We start from the raw sequence: 20,899 nt of genomic DNA on the forward strand, positions 1-20,899 counted from the left end.
GCCTTGACGTACTCCTTTTCCTATTTGGAACCAGTCTGTTGTTCCATGTCCAGTTCTAACTGTTGCTTCCTGACCTGCATACAGATTTCTCAAGAGGCAGGTCAGGTGGTCTGGTATTCCCATCTCTTTCAGAATTTTCCACAGTTTATTGTGATCCACACTGTCAAAGCCTTTGGCTACAATTTTTCCAGTAGCCATGTATGGATGTGAGAGCTAGTCCATAAAAAAGGCTGAGTGCCAAAGAATTGATGCTTTTGAACTGTGGTGTTGGAGAAGACTCTTGAGAGTCCCTCAGACTGCAAGGGGATCAAGCCAGCCAATCCTAAAGGAAATCAACCATGAACATTCATTGGAAGGACTGATGCTGAAGCTCAATACTTTGACCAAGTGATGCAAAGAGCTGACTCATTGGAAAAGACCCTGATGCTGGGAAAGATTGAGGGCAGGAAGACAAGGGGGCGACTGAGGGTGCAATGGTTGGATGGCATCACTGACTCAATGAACATGAATTTGAGCAAACTTCCGGAGACAGTATGGGGCAAGGAGGCCTGGAGCACTGCAATCCATGGAATTGCAAAGAGTCAGACACGACAGTGACAGAACAACAACAAGATCATAAAAATCATAAATAGCTTATTCTAAGTTAAATCGCTCAGTCGTGTCTGACTCTGCAACCCCATGGACTGTAGCCTAAGGATCCTCTGTCTAAGACTACCAAAATAACCCTTAATTAGAAAGCAGCAGCAAGGATACCTGAAAAATATCCAAATACTTAGAATTAAACTATATACTCTAAAGAACCCATGGGTCAAAAGAGGCAGTCACATGGGTAATTTCAATTGAAAACAAATAAAATGTGTAGGATGCAGTTAAAGCAGTGCTTAGAGGGAAATGTGTAACATTAAGAAGCAAAATGTCTCAAATTGATGAGCTAAGCTTCCACTTTAAGAAACAGGTAAAATAAAGGAAAAATTAAACCCTAACAGGTAAATTTGTATGCAGGTCAGGAAGCAACAGTTAGAACTGGACATGGAACAACAGACTGGTTCCAAATAGGAAAAGGAGTTCATCAAGGCTGTATATTGTCACCCTGTTTATTTAACTTATATGCAGAGTACATCATGAGAAACGGTGGACTGGAAGAAACACAAGCTGGAATCAAGATTGCTGGGAGAAATATCAATAACCTCAGATATGCAGATGACACCGCCCTTATGGCAGAAAGTGAAGAGGAACTCAAAAGCCTCTTGATGAAAGTGAAAGTGGAGAGTGAAAAAGTTGGCTTAAAGCTCAACATTCAGAAAACAAAGATCATGGCATCTGGTCCCACCATTTCATGAGAAATAGATGGGGAAACAGTGGAAACAGTGTCAGACTTTATTTTTCTGGGCTCCAAAATCACTGCAGATGGTGACTGCCGCCATGAAATTAAAAGACGCTTACTCCTTGGAAGGAAAGTTATGACCAACCTAGAGAGCATATTCAAAAGCAGAGACATTACTTTGCCAACAAAGGTTCGTCTAGTCAAGGCTATGGTTTTTCCTGTGGTCATGTATGGATGTGAGACTTGGACTGTGAAGAAGGCTGAGTGCTGAAGAATTGATGCTTTTGAACTGTGGTGTTGGAGAAGACTCTTGAGAGTCCCTTGGACTGCAAGGAGATCCAACCAGTCCTTTCTGAAAGAGATCAGCCCTGGGATTTCTTTGGAAGGATTGATGCTCAAGCTGAAACTCCAGTACTTTGGCCACCTCATGCGAAGAGTTGACTCATTGGAAAAGACTGTGATGCTGGGAAGGATTGGGGGCAGGAGGAGAAGGGGATGACAGAGGATGAGATGGCTGGATGGCATCACTGAGTCGATGGATGTGAGTCTGAGTGAACTCTGGGAGTTGGTGATGGACAGGGAGGCCTAGCGTGCTGGGATTCATGGGGTCGCAAAGAGTCAGACACGACTGAGTGACTGATCAGATCTGATCTGATCTCTGAACAGGTAAAAGAAAGTTGAAGTATATGCACAATAATCAATGAAATTGAAAGTGGAAATAACACAAGAGTAAATGGAAACCAAATGCCTTGTGTTCTTTGCAAAGATCAATAAAAATGATGAACCTCTAGACAGACTCATCCAACAAAAATTAAAACAAAAAATGGAAGATACAAATTGGTAACATCAGAATGAAAAGGGAAACATCACAGATTCCACAGCAATAAAAAGGTAACAAATTACAAATTTGTTTACAAAAAATTTAATGCTCATAAATTACAAAAAATTTAATGCTCATAAATTCAACAGCTTAGATGCAAAAGGCAAATTCCTTGAAGTCAAAAACCGTAAATATCAAAGTTCATTCAAGAAGAAATGAGTACAGTATGACTACTCAAATAAACGCAAAGGAATGGAATTTCATAGTTAAATTTCTTCCAAGAAAGGAAATACCCAATGAATTCATTAATTAATTCTCTCCAACTTTTACGGAAGAAATAATGCCAGTTCTACAGAAATTCTTCATGAAAGTATCATTTCCCCATTTATGTTACAATGCTACGGCAGTGAGCCTGGATACGAGCCCCCCGCTATGTAGGCTGCTTTTTTTCCTTGATATCCCCGTGTAACTAATCCCATGGGAGTCTCTACCATGCTGAGCTTCACTCACTTCTACTCTTTTCTTTTGTGGTTTTGACTTATGAGTATGTTTTTCTTGTTTTTTTTTTTTTCGGTTTGAGTATAAATTTTTTATTTTAAAAACTATTTTTATATCCTTCCTATGTGGAAGAGAGCAGTTAGAAGAGATGACATGCTCTGGATCTTAAAACATGACCTTGCTGTACTGGCTTGGTTAGAAGTCTTGTATATAAAAAACTCTAAATAAACATTTGCGAGACTGACTTGCATAAAGTTGCATCTGATGTGAAACACTATAGTTATTCTACTCAGTTCTTTCCCCCCCCCCTTACTTTCAGCTTTATGTTCTGCATTGAATCAAAACACATCTCTCAGTGAGAGGAATAATTAATTTAGAGGCAGGATCTTCAGGCATCTTTCAGTAGACAAAATTTCATGGCATTTTGGAAACTGATCTTGGCACATTTCTTTTCCAGTCTTGTTATTTTGTTTACATACGTCCCTGTATCAAATACACATATTAAAGACCACAATTTATGCTATGGCCTTGTAAATATCAACTTTCTCCTGTTCTCAATTGGATCAGTTGCATTTCTTGCCTCCTGCTGCTAGGCAAGGTAAAACTCTCTTTAGACTATATGAGCCAACTCTTATTTGCACTAAATAAAGCTTTTATTCTCTGATCCTTTAAAAGATTGATGTCTCTTAAGGTAAAAAGGTGCAAAAAGCTTCAAAATATATAGCACGGAGTTTGATCTTAAAAATATAAAATCAAAGTATTTTTAAATCTTAGAAATAAGTCCTGCTTTTTATCTAATATCAGTAATTTAAAATATTACCAGCTCATGCCTCCCGGCCACTGATACTAAAAATAAGTAGCTGTGAAGTAGGACTCCCAGATGTCTTTCAAAGTACTTTTCTTGGTAAGACCCCATGAGTCCTTGATTTCTTAATGGTTTCTAAAGGTAATTTTCCACTAAAAAAAGACAGGGTTCCTTGAATAAATAGTTAACTTCAGAAATGGGGCTGGAAAGATGTAAGATGAGAGTATTTTGTTCCAGAAAGCATGGAAACACTTTTTTAAGAATCAGGATGTATAGGAATGACATATATGCCTGCCTGAAGGGGCTCCGGTTGGCAATGCTGGGACTGGGCAGCGTTGAGGGTGGTGCCAATAGATGACAACTGAAGAGAAACGCGAATCCGTGAAACCACAGCCACACAAATACATGAATAAGTAAATCAGTAAGCAAGGAGGTGGGGGAGGCTGTTCTGGAAGAATGCTGACTCATAAATGTGGTAGAAATGACAGAGGTAGAAAATCACAATTTTGCAGCCGAGTAGCTAGGCAAATAATATCAATGGATACTTAAACTAGTGGGTAAAGGTTTAAAAGGGAACAAGACATTTGCATAGTATCAAAATGTTTTCCCATAACTTAAATAATTCCTAACAGAAAGTAGTCTAGTCAAGGCTATGGTTTTTCCAGTGGTCATGTATGGATGTGAGAGTTGGACTATAAAGAAAGCTGAGCGCAGAAGACATGATGGTTTTGAACTGTGGTGTTGGAGAAGACTCTTGAGAGTCCCTTGGACTGCCAGAAGATCCAACCAGTCCATCCTAAAGGAGATCAGCCCTGGGTGTTCTTTGGAAGGACATGCTAAAGCTGAAACTCCAATACTTTGGCCACCTGACGCGAAAAGCTGACTCATTGGAAAAGACCTTGATGCTGGGAAAGATTGAGGGCAGGAGGAGAAGGGGACGATAGAGGATGAGATGGCTGGATGGCATCACCAACTCGATGGACATGGGTTTGGGTGGACTCCGGGAGTTGGTGATGGACAGGGAGGCCTGGCGTGCTGCAGCCCATGGGGTCGCAGAGAGTCAGACACTACTGAGCGACTGAACTGAACGGAACTGAACAGAATGTAGAGTAACTCTGTGGTGGAGAAATCTATTAGACACTCCCTTCACCAGCAGATGAAAATTAAAATCGCCAATAATGGAATAAACCAATATCATCCTTAACATGACACACTAAGAAGCACACGTCACGTCTGTGCTATTCTTGCCAAAGAACAAACAACCTGAAGCTGATCATGAGGAAAAAGTCAACTCAAGTTGAGTTTGGTTGTTCCACAGTGTAATTTCCTGGAGTCTGTAAAAATGTTAAGATAAAGAAACAAAGAATGGTTCCAGACTAAGTAAGACAAAAGAGACATGATAGCTAAATGCAACGTGTGAACCTGGACTGGATCTTGGATCTAGGGGGAAAATAGCTATAAAAGAAATTACCAGGACAACTGGAGAAATTTGACTATGAATTGGGAATTATAAAATAGTATTGTATCACTTTCAACTTCCTGATTTTGATCATTGTTCTATGTTTATATAAGAGAATGTTCTTGTTTGGGAGATACACTGAAGTGTTTAGGGATAAAGGGGCATGATGTCTGAAGTGGTCTGTCAAATGGTTTAGTAAAAATATATATGTATGTGTAACATATATACATCATATGAGTGTTCATTTGTGTGAGTAGATGGATGGATGGATAATAGTAGGGACTGAATGATCTGTGATCTAGAAAAAGGATACATGGCTCCTTTTGTACTACCCTTGCAAATGTTCTTATATTTGAAATTGTATCAAAACAAAAAGCTAACCCCCAAAGTATCTGCATTAGGAGGATAAACCCTTATTCCAAAATATTACAAAAAAATCATTATTTTTGCTCAAACCATTTTCTAAATATTTAAAAATTTTCTCTTTAAGGTTATTTTGCCACTTCTCACACACACACAAAGGCCACTATGCATATCATAACTGAACGTTTAGTAGACACCTTATGTTTTGTATGTCCCAAGCATATTATTTTTGCCCATTTAGCCCCATCTTTTCCCTGATCTCACTCCAAACCATTCTTATTCTGGTTAAATGACAGAATTCTTCCTGTTGCTGAGTTCAGACCCATGGGACTCATTCCAAAGCCCTCTTTCCTCCGCCTGTTCTCGTCCCCGATTCACTGGTGGACACTGTCAGTCCTGCCTTCAGAACAGCTGCACTGTCTCCTCGCAGCTCCTGGCCCACGGCTGCAGCAGCCGTGAAGAGAGGCCCCGCGTCCAAGGGGGAGAAACCCAGGTAAGACAGTAGGCACTGAGAGACGGGGTCACGGGGCAGACAGACTGAAACTACAGTCACGGACAACTAGCCAATCTGATCACATGGACCACAGCCTTGTCTAACTCAGTGAAACTAAGCCATGCCGTATGAGGCCACCCATGATGGATGGGTCATGGTGGAGAGGTCTGACAGAATGTGGTCCACTGGAGAAGGGAATGGCAAACCACTTCAGTATCCTTGCCTTGAGAACCCAATGAACAGTATGAAAAGAAAAAAGATAGGACACTGAAAGATGAACTCCCCAGGTCAATAGGTGCCCAATATGCTACTGGAGATCAGTGAGAAATAACTGCAGAAAGAATGAAGGGATGGAGCCAAAGCAAAATCAATACCCAGTTGTGAATGGGACTGGTGATAGAAGCAAAGTCCAATGGTGTAAAGAGCAATATTGCATACAAACCTGGAATATCAGGTCCATGAATCAAGGCAAATTGTAAGTGGTCAAACAGGAGATGACGAGAGTGAATATCTACATTCTAGGAATCAGTGAACCAAGATGGACTGGAATGGGTGAATTTAACTCAGATGACCATTATATCTACTACTGTGGGCAGGAATCCCTTAGAAGAAATGGAGTAGCCATCATGGTCAACAAAAGAGTCCGAAATGAAGTACTTGGATGCAATCTCAAAAACCACAGAATGATCTCTGTTCGTTTCCAAAGCAAACCATTCAATATCACGGTAATTTAAGTCTATGCCCTGACCAGTAACCCCGAAGAAGCTGAAGTTGAACAGTTCTATGAAGACCTACAAGACCTACTAGAACTAACACCCAAAAAGATGTCCTTTTCATTACAGGAGACTGGAATGCAAAAGTAGGAAGTCAAGAAACATCTGAAGTAACAGGAAAATTTGGCCTTGGAATATGGAATGAAGCAGGGCAAAGGCTAATAGAGTTTTGCCAAGACAACACACTGGTCATAGCAAACACCCTCTTCCAAAAACACGAGAGAAGATTCTACACATGGACATTACCAGATGGTCGACACCAAAATCAGATTGATTATATTCTTTGCAGCCAAAGATAGAGAAGCTCTATACAGTCAGCAAAAACAAGACTGGGAGCTGACTGTGGCTCGGATCATGAACACCTTATTGCTAAATTCAGACTGAAATTGAAGAAAGTGGAGAAAACCACTAGACCATTCAGGTATGACCTAAATCAAATCCCTTATGACTATACAGGGGAAGTGAGAAATAGATTTAAGGGACTAGATCTGATAGAGTGCCTGATGAACTATGGATGGAGGTTCGTAACATTGTACAGGAAACAGGAATTAAGACCATCCCCAAGAAAAAGAAATGCAAAAAAGAAAAGTGGTTGTCTGAGGAGACCATAGAAATAGCTGTGAAAAGACGTGAAGCAAAAAGCAAAGGAGAAAAGGAAAGATATACCCATTTGAATGCAGAGTTCCAAAGAATAGCAAGGAGAGATAAGAAAGCCTTTCTCAGCAATTAATACAAAGAAATAGAGGAAAACAATAGAATGGGAAAGACTAGAGATCTCTTTAAGAAAATTAGAGATACCAAGGGAACATTTCATGCAATGATGGGCTCGATAAAGGACAGAAATGGTAGGGACCTAACAGAAGCAGAAGATATTAAGGAAAGGTGGCAAGAATACACAGAAGAACTGTATAGAAAAGATCTTCATCACCCAGATAATCATGATGGTGTGATCACTCACCTAGACCCAGACATCCTGGAATGTGAAGTCAAGTGGGCCTTAGGAAGCATCACTACAAACAAAGCTAGTGGAGGTGATGGAATTCCAGTTGAGCTATTCCAAATCCTAAAAGATGATGCTGTGAAAGTGCTGCACTCAATATGCCAGCAAATTTGGAAAACTTAGCAGTGGCCACAGAACTGGAAAAGGTCAGTTTTCATTCCAATCCCAAAGAAAGGCAATGCCAAAGAATGCTCAAACTACCACACAATTGCACTCATCTCACACACTAGCAAAGTAATGCTCAAAATTCTCCAAGCCAGGCTTCAGCAATACGTGAACTGTGAACTTCCTGATGTTCAAGCTGGTTTTAGAAAAGGCAGAGGAACCAGAGATTAAATTGCCAACATCCAATGGATCATGGAAAAAGCAAGAGAGTTCCAGAAAAACATCTATTTCTGCTTTATTGACTATGCCAAAGCCTTTGACTGTGTGGATCACAATAAACTGTGGAAAATTCTGAAAGAGATGGGAATGCCAGACCACCTGACCTGCCTCTTGAGAAACCTGTATGCAGGTCAGGAAGCAACAGTTAGAACTGGACATGGAACAACAGACTGGTTCCAAATAGGAAAAGGAGTACGTCAAGGCTGTATATTGTCACCCTGCTTATTTAACTTATATGCAGAGTACATCATGAGAAACGCTGGGCTGGAAGAAGCACAAGGTGGAATCAAAATTGCTGGGAGAAATATCAATAACCTCAGATATGCAGATGACATCACACTTATGGCAGAAAGTGAAGAGGAACTAAAGAGTCTCTTGATGAAAGTGAAGGAGGAGAGTGAAAAAGTTGGCTTAAAGCCCAACATTCATAAAACGAATATCATGGCATCTGGTCCCATCACTTCATGGCAAATAGATGCGGAAACAGTGTCAGATGTTTTTTGGGTAGGCTCCAAAATCACTGTAGATGGCGATTGCAGCAATGAAATTAAAAGATGCTTACTTGTCAGACGGAGAAGGCAATGGCACCCCACTCCAGTACTCTTCCCTGGAAAATCCCATGGGTGGAGGAGCCTGGTGGGCTGCAGTCCATGGGGTCGCTAAGAGTCGGACACAACTGAGTGACTTCACTTTCACTTTTCACTTTCATGCATTGGAGAAGGAAATGGCAACCCACTCCAGTGTTCTTGCCTGGAGAATCCCAGGGACGGGGGAGCCTGGTGGGCTGCCGTCTGTGGGGCCTTACAGAGTCGGACACGACTGAAGCGACTTAGCAGTAGTAGTAGTAGTACTCCTCAGAAGGAAAGTTATGACCAACCTAGACAGCATATTAGAAAGCAGAGACATTACTTTTCCAACAAAAGTCCGGCTAGCCAAGGCTGGCTTTTCCAGTGGTCATGTATGGATGTGAGAGTTGGAGTATAAAGAAAGCTGAGCACTGAAGAATTAATGCTTTTGAACTGTGGTGTTGGAGAAGACTCTTGAGAGTCCCTTGGACTGCAAGGAGATCCAACCCGTCCATCCTAAAGGAGATCAGTCCTGGGTGTTCATTGGAAGGACTGATGTTGAGGCTGAAACTCCAATCCTTTGGCCACCTGATGCAAAGAGCTGACTCATTGGAAAAGACCCTGATGCTGGGGAAGATTGAGGGCAGGAGGAGAAGGGGATGACAGAGGATGAGATGGCTGGATGGCATCACCAACTCCACAGACATGAGTTTGAGTAAACTCTGGGAGTTGGTGACGGACAGGGAGGCCTGGCGTGCTGCGGTTCATGGGGTCGCAGAGAGTCAGACAGGACTGAGCGACTGAACTGAACTGAACTGTACGTGGCCCACTGTTTCCTCCTGACTCCTGTTTCCTCCCAGCCCGTTGCACTCCATCAGCCCCGCGGTTCCTTCCCTCCACCCTCCTTGCCTGCGTCTCCTCTCGTTTCGCATTCTTCAGTCACCTGGCCTTCCTTCCGCCTCTCTCACGGGCCAGGCCACCCAGACCTCACCCAGGGCCTTAGCACTTGTGCTCCGAGGCAGGCATCCTCCAGGCCTTAGCTCCATTGACACCTCTCCTGACCACGGTCCACAAGGAGGGAAGCCCCAGTCTGACCAATTTTCCAGGGCAGTATTTGAACTCTATTCGTGGAACTTAGGACTTCCTTGGTGGCTAGGACTGTTTGCAATGCAGGAGACCCAGGTTTGATCCCTGGGTCGGGAAGATCTTCTGGAGAAGGAAATGGCAGCCCACTCCAGTACTCTTGCCTGGAAAATCCCATTGACAGACGGAGCATGGTAGGCTACAGTCCATGGGGTCGTAAAGAGTCGGACATGACTGAGTGACTTCACTCACTCACTCATGGAACTTAACTACACATTGACTTAACGATAATATAGATACTTTTATCCCCCCATTAAAAGAGCCATAGAGGAGACAGTTGCCTCTTTAATCCCTCTCAACAGAGTACAGCACCTGCTGAATTGTATGTGCTCAGTAAGAATTTATTAAACAAGTGACAAATGAACAAAAAACTACACAGGAAATACAGTCTTGTAATGTCGTTTCTACTAAAGAGTGCTCTCTTACTAATTAGTGCGTGTGACGATGTTGATGCTGACTGAATTGTGAAAGAGCCAGGGAGAGGAGTGCAAGGGAAACGCTCAAGGCCGGGTGAGCCGTCACTCGACCAGACAGAGTCTGGGGTCCAGACTTGCGCTGCCAGTTTGCTCCAAATGCTGTTCACCGACAGGCGGCTGCAAACGGAAGCCTGCGGCAAATGATTTTAAACAGACGCCTGGGAGTCCAGCCCTCCCAGCTCCCGGGATGACCCTTAAGCTTGGATGTATGCAGGTGCACCTCAAGCATCAGTCAGGATATACAGTTCTCACATTTAGGGACATCATCTTTATACAAGAGAAATCATTCCATATAAAAATAATTGAACAAAAGAAGTAACTGAGATCATACGAATCACCATAGCATTTGGAAACACCTGGGAGTTGAACCTGTGTATGCCAGGAACTAACCGAATATTATATACCATGAACCTACTCTAAAATCCCTTGCTTCCAAGAGAACTAAACTGCAAGTGTTTGCCAAGGAACTTGGCATGACACAGCAAAAGCAGAGCCTGCTGGTGCCTGTCCAGGTAATGCTCACGCAGGAAGCCAGAAAAGCCTGGGACTGGCTGGCCCAGGTCAGCACATCCTTATAAACAGACAGCTGTCCTGAAGAAAAGTGAGGCCATCCAGCAGATCACACCAAGGAAAGCAGTACCAATGCAGACGCAGGGTGAAGAGCTGTCTTCTTTTTTTCCGTGACGGCATTAGCACGCTGTCAAATAGCAGCAAAGACGGGCAGACCCGGGGCAGGATCGGCCTGCGCGGAAGCCGTCTTCATACAAGGTTATATCGGTGAGGCATCAAACTGGGAGCTCCTCGCAGCTGTGGTCTTGTCCAGCTTTCTATGTGTCACTGGGACCTCCACCCGACAGCTGTCACATTCAGCGTCTTAAGCCACTCCGTCAGGCCGTCTGCGATGGGTGGTTAACATCATATGACAAAGCGGAGTCCATGAGAGGGCGGTCTGGAGCCCAGTCCCTTTACCAGCCCTGAAGTCAGCCTGCCAAGCATTGCAGATGGGTCCAGTTTCAGTCTAGGGGTCTGCATGTACCAGAATATTATGTTATAAGCCTCCCTAGTATATCGTTTATTTAATGAAATAGACGTGGTGGTTGTGCTTTAGTCACTAAGTCGTGTCCGACTCTTGTGACCCCATGGACTGTGGCCTGCCAGGCTCCTCTGTCCATGGGATTTCCCAGCCAAGAATTTAATGAAGACTTTCATATTATTCATGTATTATTGACTAGCATCTCAGTATTCTGGCATATAAATGAATGTTTAAACTTCTGCTTCAGCAGTCTGACAATTCAAAAAATTTAACACATATACACCACCATTAACTTAGTAACTTGAACTAAATAAAAAAATAAAATGTGTCCAATCATGTATCTACAAATTCATTCATTACTGCACTATTAATAAAAGTAAAACATTTGGAAATTAACTAAATGACCAATGATAGCGAATTGATTAAATGAGCCATGATTCCTATATGCCATATGATACTCAATACTATTTATTGATTACAAAAAGAATAGTTCACTTATTGACACATTTCCCCAATATTTACTGCATCGCTTTTGCTCTAGTAATGCAATAGGCCAAACAACAGACAGAAAAATCCCTGCTCTCATGACGTTTTTATTCTTTTTTTTTTTTTTTTTTTGACGTTTTCATTCTAGAGGGGTTTGATAAGTTGGGAGAAAACTTCACATTATATAAATAACCAAAAAGAGAAGATCAAAATATATATATACAAAATAATCTCAGTTATGTAGAATAAAAATCTACTTAGTAAGTGAATACTGCTATTTGAATAGAAAGCATTTGTGGAGAGATTGGGTGTTCCCTGAGACAACACAATAGTCCCTGACAGACCGCCACAATTTTCTTACCTCAAGGCTTCCCTCATAGCTCCATTGGTAAAGAATCCACCTGCAATGCAGGAGACCCCCGTTTGATTCTTGGATCAGGAAGATCCACTGGAGAAGGGACAGGCTACCCACTCCAGTAATATTGGGCTTCCCTTGTGGCTCAGCTGGTAAAGCATCCACGTGCAATGTGAGAGTCCTGGGTTCGATCCCTGGGTTGGGAAGGTCCCCTGGAGAAGGGAAAGGCTACTCACTCCAGTACTCTGGCCTGGAGAATTCCATGGACTGTATAGTCCATGGGGTCACAAAGAGTTGGACACGACTGAGCGACTTTCACTTTCACTTTCAGTATGTCTGAGACACAGCAGGTTACATCTCCGCAGGAAAGTTGATCACTCTCTCATATAAACTCATACAAGCCAAATTTTTAAAAAATAGATGTACAAAACAGAACGCCAAGATGTTGATTTAAAAAGAAAATTAATTTAGCAACATAATCCCTCTTTTTTGGCAAATCCACACATAAAATCAGTTTTTTTAAGTGTGTATATGAGCAAAAGATCAGAGGAAAGGAAAATAGAAGACAGTTGATTTCTTTAGTGCTAAGTTTTATCTACTTCCACTGGGGATGATTGGCCTCCTAAATTTATATCTTTATTCAGTTGAAGTATAGTTGATGTATAACAAGTGTACAATATAGTGATTCACAATTTTTAAACATTACACTCCATTTATAGCTATAAAATACGGGCTGTAACCCCATGTTGAGCTTAACCCCATGTTAAGCTTGTAGCTTATTTTATCCCTAATAGTGTGCACCACTCAGTATAGGGATGGGGATTAAGAGGTACACGCTTTTTTCTTTTTTTGATTTTATTATTTTTTAAAATGTAAATTTATTTATTTTAATTGGAGGTTAATTACTTTACAATATTGTATTGGTTTTGCCATATATCAACATGAATCCGCCACAGGTATACACATGTTCCGCATCCTAACATGTTTTTTCTTTAGATGAGTTTATTCACTCAGAGTTAAATAACTTGATTGAACGAGGATCTTTTGGTATGTATAGTGTCTCTCCGTATCCATTAACGTGGACTTATTTCTGGTTTTGAAGCCTGTGGACAATGGTGACATCTGAGTGTTGGTTAAGGTGTGGTGTACGTGTCGCTACTGGATAAACTGCACCCAGAAAACAGATCTGACGGGAACATACTAAAGAAGTGATAATGATTACCTAAGGTTGATAGGAAAAGCGGTAACTGAGGGCTTACTTCTTTTTCCCAATTTTTATGCAAAATATATATTATGTTTATAACTAGAGTAACAGTTAAAGAAGGTAAGTGACAGAACAATATTCTCAGCATGAAGTTGGGGCAAACAAGCTTAAATCGTTCACCTAGTGCTGCTAAAACAATGAAGACTGGGTAAGAAAGAGTAGGACCATAGGGAGGTGGGCTGACTCTATGCATATACTATTTTTCCAGGTAATTTGTCAATTCTGAGCACAGATGTAGAGACTAAAAATCTAGGTTTTGCCTGGGTAGAGGCCTACTGGTGAGGTGGGGGGAGGTAGGCAGGGGCAGAAAAATGAGGAGAACTTTTGGTGGTCTTCTAAGACTGGAGAGAGAAAACAGAATAACTGATGGGCTTCGAAGTCCAGCCTGTTTTTCTCTAGAGGTGTGGCCAAATGCCGGAGCTTTGCAGCAGGCGACGCTCGCACACCAGCAGAAAGCCCGCCAAGTCGGAGCAGCATTTGTAGCCTGGTTTCAAAACTATGAAAGCCCTCAGTTCCACACCTCATGAGATATTTCAAAAAGCTTGCAAACAAAAAGTAAGGTAAATACAAGGAAAATAATACACAGGCATATCATGTTAAACCTGGTGAAAACAAAAGATGAAAATCTCCACTTAAGATCTGTATTTGTTTGCTGGGGTTGCTATAAAAACATCATTGCCTCTTAGTGGCTTGAACAATCTGAGTTTATTGTCTCACAGTTTGGGAGGTTAAAGACAAATCAAGGTGTCAGTGGGATTGTTTTCTTCTGAGAGCCACGAGGGAAGCGTGTGCTCTATGGCGCTTGCCGAGCTTCGGTGGCGTTCTGGGCATCTCCGGCGCTCCTTGGATTCGGCTGCATCATGTGATAGCTGCCTTTATCTTCACATGGCATTCTCCCCGTGTGTGCGTATGTGACCACATTCTCCCTTTTTATAAAACCATTAGCTATACTGGATTACAGGCCCACTCTACTTCAGTATGAACTTATCCTATCTGATTCTGTCTGCAATATCCCCATTTTAAAATAAAATACTTAATATGCACATTCTGAGTACTAAGGGATAGGGCTTTACCACATTAACCTGGGGGAGAAACAAGTGAACTCGCACTTCACAGGTGGTGCAAGTGGTAAAGAATGCATAAGCCAATGCAGGAAACGTAGAGACATAAGAGACTCGGGTTCAATCCCTAGGTTGGGAAGATTTCCTGGAGGAGGACACAGCAACCCATTTCAGCATCCTTGCCTGGAGAGTCCCACGGACAGAGGAGTCTGGTGAGCTCTAGTCCATAGGACCACAAAGAGCTGGCCACAACTGCGGCAACTCAGCACTCACGCACAAACGAACTCATAGCAGATGATGCCTGGCCACTAAGTCACTGCTGCTAAGTCACTGCTGCTAAGCGCTTCAGTCGTGTCCGACTCTGTGCGACCCCATAGACAGCAGCCCACCAGGCTCCCCCGTCCCTGGGATTCTCCAGGCAAGGACACTGGAGTGGGTTGCCATTTCCTTCTCCAGTGCATGAAAGTGAAAAGTGAAAGTCAAGTCGCTCAGTCGTATCTGACTCCTAGCGACCCCATGGACTGCAGCCTACCAGGCTTCTCCGTCCATAGGATTTTCCAGGCAAAAGCACTGGAGTGGGGTGCCACTGCCTTCTCTGTAATGATGCCTTAAATAAATTTATATCTTTAAACATTAATGTAGCAAACAAAGACTAATAATAACAACAGTCCTTATGAACAAGGATATAATAATGCTAGTGAAACATTAGCAAATCTATTTGAGTGATATATAAGAACCAAAATATATCGTGGTCATATGGGTGTAATATCAGAAATATACAAGTTTAACTGATTAGAAGTCAAAAGTCAGTTTAACTCAATTCAACGGAAAAGAGGAAACTATATGATTCTTTTGATACATGCATTACATGTTTGAGAAAGCCCAAGATCTTTTCATAATGAAAAAAAGAAGTCTTAGCAAATTAGGAATAAGAGTTACTTCTTAACTTGATAAAGATGATTTTCTAAAACCTGCAGCGAGCCCTACACTTAATGGTGATTTACTGACACCTTTATCCATGGAACTGGGAAAGATTCAGGAAATGCATACTATCATCACTTCTATTCAGCGATAAATTGGAGGTCCTAGCCAATGTAATGAGAAGAGACAAGTGCATAAAAACCATAAGAGCTGGGATGGAGGAAAGAAGAAAAGCGGTATTATCCTTAGTAACTTTTTTTTGGCCGCACCGCATGACTTGCTTAGTTGCCTGACCAGGGATTGAACCCAGACCCACAGCAATGAAAGTGCCAGGTCTAACCACTGGACCACCAGGGACTCCCTCTCGGTGACTTTTATGCATGGAAGATAAAGATATCCACAGATAAGTTTTAGATTTAATATCTATATTTAACCAGCCAGCTGTATACACAGCCAATGTACAAAAGCATTGTCATTTATTTAGAACAAATAGCAAATGAAATTTTGAAAAGATACCATTTAAAATATAAAAAAATCAAATGTCTAGACATGATGCTAAGAAAAAATATTTCAGACTTCTATACTGAATATTATCGGAAATTAGGGAACATCTCAATAAATTCAGGAACATACTATGCTCATTCTCTAGTTAATTCCTACGTTCAGCATTCATAAACTGATGCTAAGACTTGTGCAGAAATTAAAAGGACCCGAAGAGACTTCAGGCAATCCTGAAGTAGAAGAATAAATCTTTTAATCAAGATGTTACAGAAATTAAAAAGTTATAGAATTTAAAAAGATATTAGTTAAAGATATTAAGGTAGACCAATGGAATGAAACATAGTATGAAGATGACCACTATCCACAGTTATTTGATTTATCACAAAAGTGGCCCCACAGGGCAATGAGCAAAGGCTGTCATTTTTCTCCTTTTTTCAATCACTGGCTGGATTCATTCATGTACAAAGAAACATTTCGATGCTTATGACACATTCCCAGCACTCACAATTCCTCTCCTGATAGATTGTAGCTTTAAGAAGAATGACAGCCTCCAGGCAAGATGAAGTAACAGCCCTTCATTTACACTCTTACCTAAAAATTGTTTTTTTAAGGCAGGAGAAAAGTATACCTATAGCTATACATAGATAGATATTTTTAAAACATGAACGTCAAACTACGATGGACAGTCATACCCAACGACAGGAAGGGACGAGGCCAAGTCATCTAACTTACTGCCCAGCGAAAGTCAGCAAACGGTGGTGTCGGAGAGGAGAACCCAGACAGGACTCGGCGGCTTGCGGAATTGAGGAGATGGACCGGGGTATCGTGAGGACCAAAACTGTTCGAGTTCACAGGGCAAGACACCAGAGAGGAGAGAGCGAACAGAGACAGAGCTCTGGAGACCTCCCGAGGACCCCTCAGGCGAAGGTTGATCAGCACGTGCATTTGAGGGCACCATCAGGGACTGGAAACGAATTAGAGAAACCAATCCTTGGTGCTCACACTGGGTCAGAGATAGAAAAAAAGTCGTATTTCATGAGCTTCACATCAAGTCCTTTTGCCTCAGTAGTGGGAAAAAATTAGCCCCAGTTTAAAAGCAGGTTAAATGTCTTCCCTGACAAGGCTTAAAAGTGAGACACAAGGGCTTCCCTGGGGGCTCAGTGGTAAAGAATCTGCCTGCCAGTGCAGGAGACTTGCGTTCTCGCCCTGAGCCTGGAAGACCGCACGTGCCACAGAACAGCCGAGGCCAAGCACCACAACTGAGCCTGTGCCCTAGCGCCGGAGCCCCGACCACTGCAGGCCACACGCCCAGGGCCCGGGCGCTGCGACAGGAGCGGCCACCGTGAGAATCCATGCACCACCGCGGAGGGCAGCCTCCACTGCCGCACCTAGAGGAGACCGTGCGGCAGCAAGGGCCCAGCACAGCCCCCAGTAAATAATTTAAAAAATAAAATGAGGCTGAGACCCCAGAGGATCAAACTCCAAGTAACTTCACTATGTACCAGAATAAAACTTAACAATAAAATAAAATTTACAATTTCTGGCATCAAATAAAAAAAAATTATGAGGCATGTAAACAAGCAGGAAACTGTATCCCATTATAAGGAGAAAAATCAATCAAAACTGATCCAATAATGAGTAGGTTATAGACTTAGTAGACAAGGGCATTAAACACTATTGTGAGTGTATCCCACACATTCAAGTTGCTGAAGGGAAGGATGGACATGCTACAGAGAAACCTGGAAGACAAAAAATGACCGAAATCAAGCTTCTGGAAATAAAAAGTCCAGTGATTTGAAAAGCCATTTTCTGGGATTAATGGGATAATAAACACTCCAAAAGAGAAGATCTAGTAAATTCAAAGATTTATCAATAGAAACTTAACACAGAAACACAAAGGGGAAAACAGACAAGATGAGCATAGCTTCATTTCAGTACACTGTGGAAAATTTTCAAATGGCTGAACATGGAGAAAAGGAGAAATAGAGGGGAAATAAAAATAAATAAATAATGGCCAGATTTTTTTTCAAATTGTTGAAAACTACTAATCCAGAAATCCAATAAGCTCAAGAAAGCCTAAGCAAAGAAATATAAAATTCACCAAGGCATAGCGAAATTATGCCAAGGCGTAACACCTTTGCAAATCCCCTTGCAAATACGATACGCAGGATACCAAATACCTAACGCACCCGGCGATACGCCTTGCAAATCACCAAGCGTAACAACATTACTGAGAAGCAAGTGATACAGAGAAAGATATGAAAGCGCAGAAAAAAATATAGAGTATGTACAGAGAAACAAAGATAATGACGACAGCGGGCTTTACCGAAGTTACACAGCTCGAGAAAACAGAAACAAATGAAAGATGGAAGTCAGGGGAACATTTTTAAAGTCCTGAAACAAAAAACCAACACAAAACAAAGCCCTATCAGCAAAGACTTCTTTACCCACAGAAAATATCTTTCGAAGTTTAAGACAGAATAAATAATTTTCCAGACTTAAGAAACGTTAAAGAATTCATCACCAGAAGGCTTGCCTATTTTGCATCAGAAGAGATATAAAAAGAACTTCTTCAGGTAAAAGGAAAAGGGCGCCAGACAGAACCCTGGCTTTCACGAAGGAATTCAGAGCACCAGAAACGGCAGCAGCACGGGAGATGCGAAACCTGGCTGTCCTCGGCGGGAGAGACCCCCAGCCTGTGGCTGGGCACCGCGGTCGCCAGGAAGCCTAACGTCCAGATGAAGGTCAGTGGGAGCAGGGCGCCAGATGCGAGCGCATCACCACTTCTTCCTCTCCTCCTTTTCATTACTCCGCTTTCATGGTCGGAACTGCAGCAAGCAGGGATCGTGTGTTCATCTTTTGTTACAACCTACATTATATTTCAGCTACCGTGTAGGAAGCGCTTTCACCACTGATGGGGCAGGATGCTCAGAACCGAGGTTCAGGAGACCACTGTCTCCACAGAAGCATCTAGTCTGTCCGCACCCAACCCACTCTACGTCAAACGGTGGTCCAAATAGAACAAGACGCTGGCGTTTTACCAGGTCAGTCCCTGTCTGTGAACTATAACGTGCACTCTTTCAGTAGTGAAGAGTCCGCCTGCCGATGCAGGAGCCTCAGGAGACCCGGATTCCATCCCTGGTCAGTAAGCTCCCCTGGAGGAGGGAATGGCAACCCACTCCAGTGTTCTTGCCTGGATAATCTGATGGACAGAGGAGCCTGGCGGGCTACAGTCCATAGGGCTGCAGACAGCTGAACACCACTGAAGCCGCTGAGCATGCATGCAGGCATTACCTGGGAGCGAAAGAGGCTATTGTTACAGTTTTTGTTGTAATTAAATTCCTTTATCTTGATGATTGTCACAAGGCCTAGTCAGCACATCAAAGGATGCTTGAAAGCAAGTTTCTCAGAAGAAAGGTGGTTTTATTTAGAAAATACATTTCAGGACTTGATCTTTTATTTTCAAATAAGAATTTGAAATTATTAAAATGAAATTGGCTCTTGAGATAAAGAATTATTTTTCTCTAGTAATGCTATTGAGTGTATAAATGCCTTAATGATAGGCACTATTTCACGAAACTCTTATGTGGAATACATAAGGCAGACAGGATTATTCCGATTTCATATTAAGAAATTGAGGCTCTGAGGTAACAGGTCTGCTGCTTAAACATACATAGCTAAGAAGTGATTGAACTAAAACTGGAACTAAAGTTTTTCAATAATAATTAAAGTATCATTAATGCTATTTTGCAGCTACTCCATGACATATACTGCTCATGAATTTAACCGGAACAATTGACCCTTATGTGAAAATCATTTTAAAAATTATAATCCTTTAAATTTAAAGGGGAGTAACAGAGAAAAATGTTGGCTTATTCAGTATTGATTTTAATGTCAGAATCACGGTCTCTATTTAACTATCAAACTATTTCAGTTTTCCAGACATGTTAACCTAATTGAGTTGCCATCCATTAAATTTAATCAAAAGCACTGGGGAAAACATTTTTCATTCTTGTAAAGACTGAAATCATGATTCAGTGGCTCACTCTTTCAAACAAATTTGCTCCAGTATGATATGTCTCCTACTTTTTCAAAATAATATAAAGTACTTCAAATTATAATTACTTGTATCCTTAAAGGAATCATTTTTCCCAGGAGTCCCAATTTAGCCCTATTAATAAATCAATTAGAATGCTTGTTGAACATTTATTTCCAGATTAATGCATAAAACATAGGAATAAAATATATTATCCAAGGTTTCAACAGACTGACAATCTAAAGTTGGATATAACACAAGGGAAATATTGGCTTAAAAGGATAAGGCGATGATAAAGAAAAATTAACTTTGAACAATAAGGAGTAATAATAAATAAAAGGTAATAAAATTATCAGCATACAAGCCATATTAAAACATTCTAGGTCTAAACTAGAGAACATGCACGGACATGAATTTGAGCAAACTCCTGGAGATCGTGGAGGCCAGAGGAGGCTGGCGTGCTGCAGTGCATGGGATCACAGAGTCAGAGAAGACTAGCAACTGAACAGTAGCAACAGAACTACAGAACTACAGCTAAACGCAAGTGCTGTGAGGCTCCTGAGTTGGGAAAATGACGGGGGCTAGGACGTGAAGCAGCCATCATGGACTCCAGGAATTACTGTTCAAATGGACATTACCTGGGTGACGGATAAATTAGGGCTTTTTTAACCCTTGGATAGAGATATTCTTATTATCATTGTAGAGATCCGTAATATGTCAAGATCCCCTCTACTTCTCTACTCAGGAAGAAAGGGTCTCCTCATTCGTAAATCATTCATTCAGTGAGGTAAAATATTAGGTTAACAGTAAAGCATAGTCTGGATTGATTACCAGGGTGAAAGATGATGATGACTTGGGAATAACAGTAGGGATGGACATATATGGATGTACGCTAGTGTATTTTGTATAGAAGTCTGCTACTGAATTGAATATACTGCTAAGGAGAAAACTTGAAGAGGAAAATCAACATATACTATGTAGCTATATTGTTCATTTGAGTAATTCAAGTTTCATAGCTTCAAATAGCAAAGACCTTCCTTTGTATATTTCTTCATTTTTCCCCTTCCATTTGATTTATAAGTAAAGAAGACTGTTAATTATTAGCAGTTTGGACCAGAGACAAAGTTTTAAATATCTT

The 20,899-nt window shown here is 41.6% G+C and overlaps 1 protein-coding gene across 20 annotated transcripts in view; it reads right to left on the minus strand.

Annotated features, from left to right (window-relative positions):
- Nucleotides 1–20,899, minus strand: part of TMEM232 (transmembrane protein 232) — a 257,294-nt gene that overhangs the window by 32,664 nt on the left and 203,731 nt on the right. The window contains exon 14 of one of the 20 annotated variants that reach the window (XM_055565945.1): nt 9,955–11,089. The exons of 18 other annotated variants lie outside the window; for them this stretch is intronic. In XM_055565945.1, coding sequence (XP_055421920.1) covers nt 11,020–11,089 — 70 coding nt within the window. In that variant the 3' untranslated portion in view covers nt 9,955–11,019. Of the gene's footprint in view, nt 1–9,954; nt 11,131–20,899 lie in introns of those variants that run through there. One more of the 20 variants, XM_055565946.1, reaches the window with a different exon arrangement.

This window comes from Bubalus kerabau, chromosome 1, assembly GCF_029407905.1.
Source record: "Bubalus kerabau isolate K-KA32 ecotype Philippines breed swamp buffalo chromosome 1, PCC_UOA_SB_1v2, whole genome shotgun sequence".
Taxonomy (NCBI): domain Eukaryota; kingdom Metazoa; phylum Chordata; class Mammalia; order Artiodactyla; family Bovidae; genus Bubalus; species Bubalus kerabau.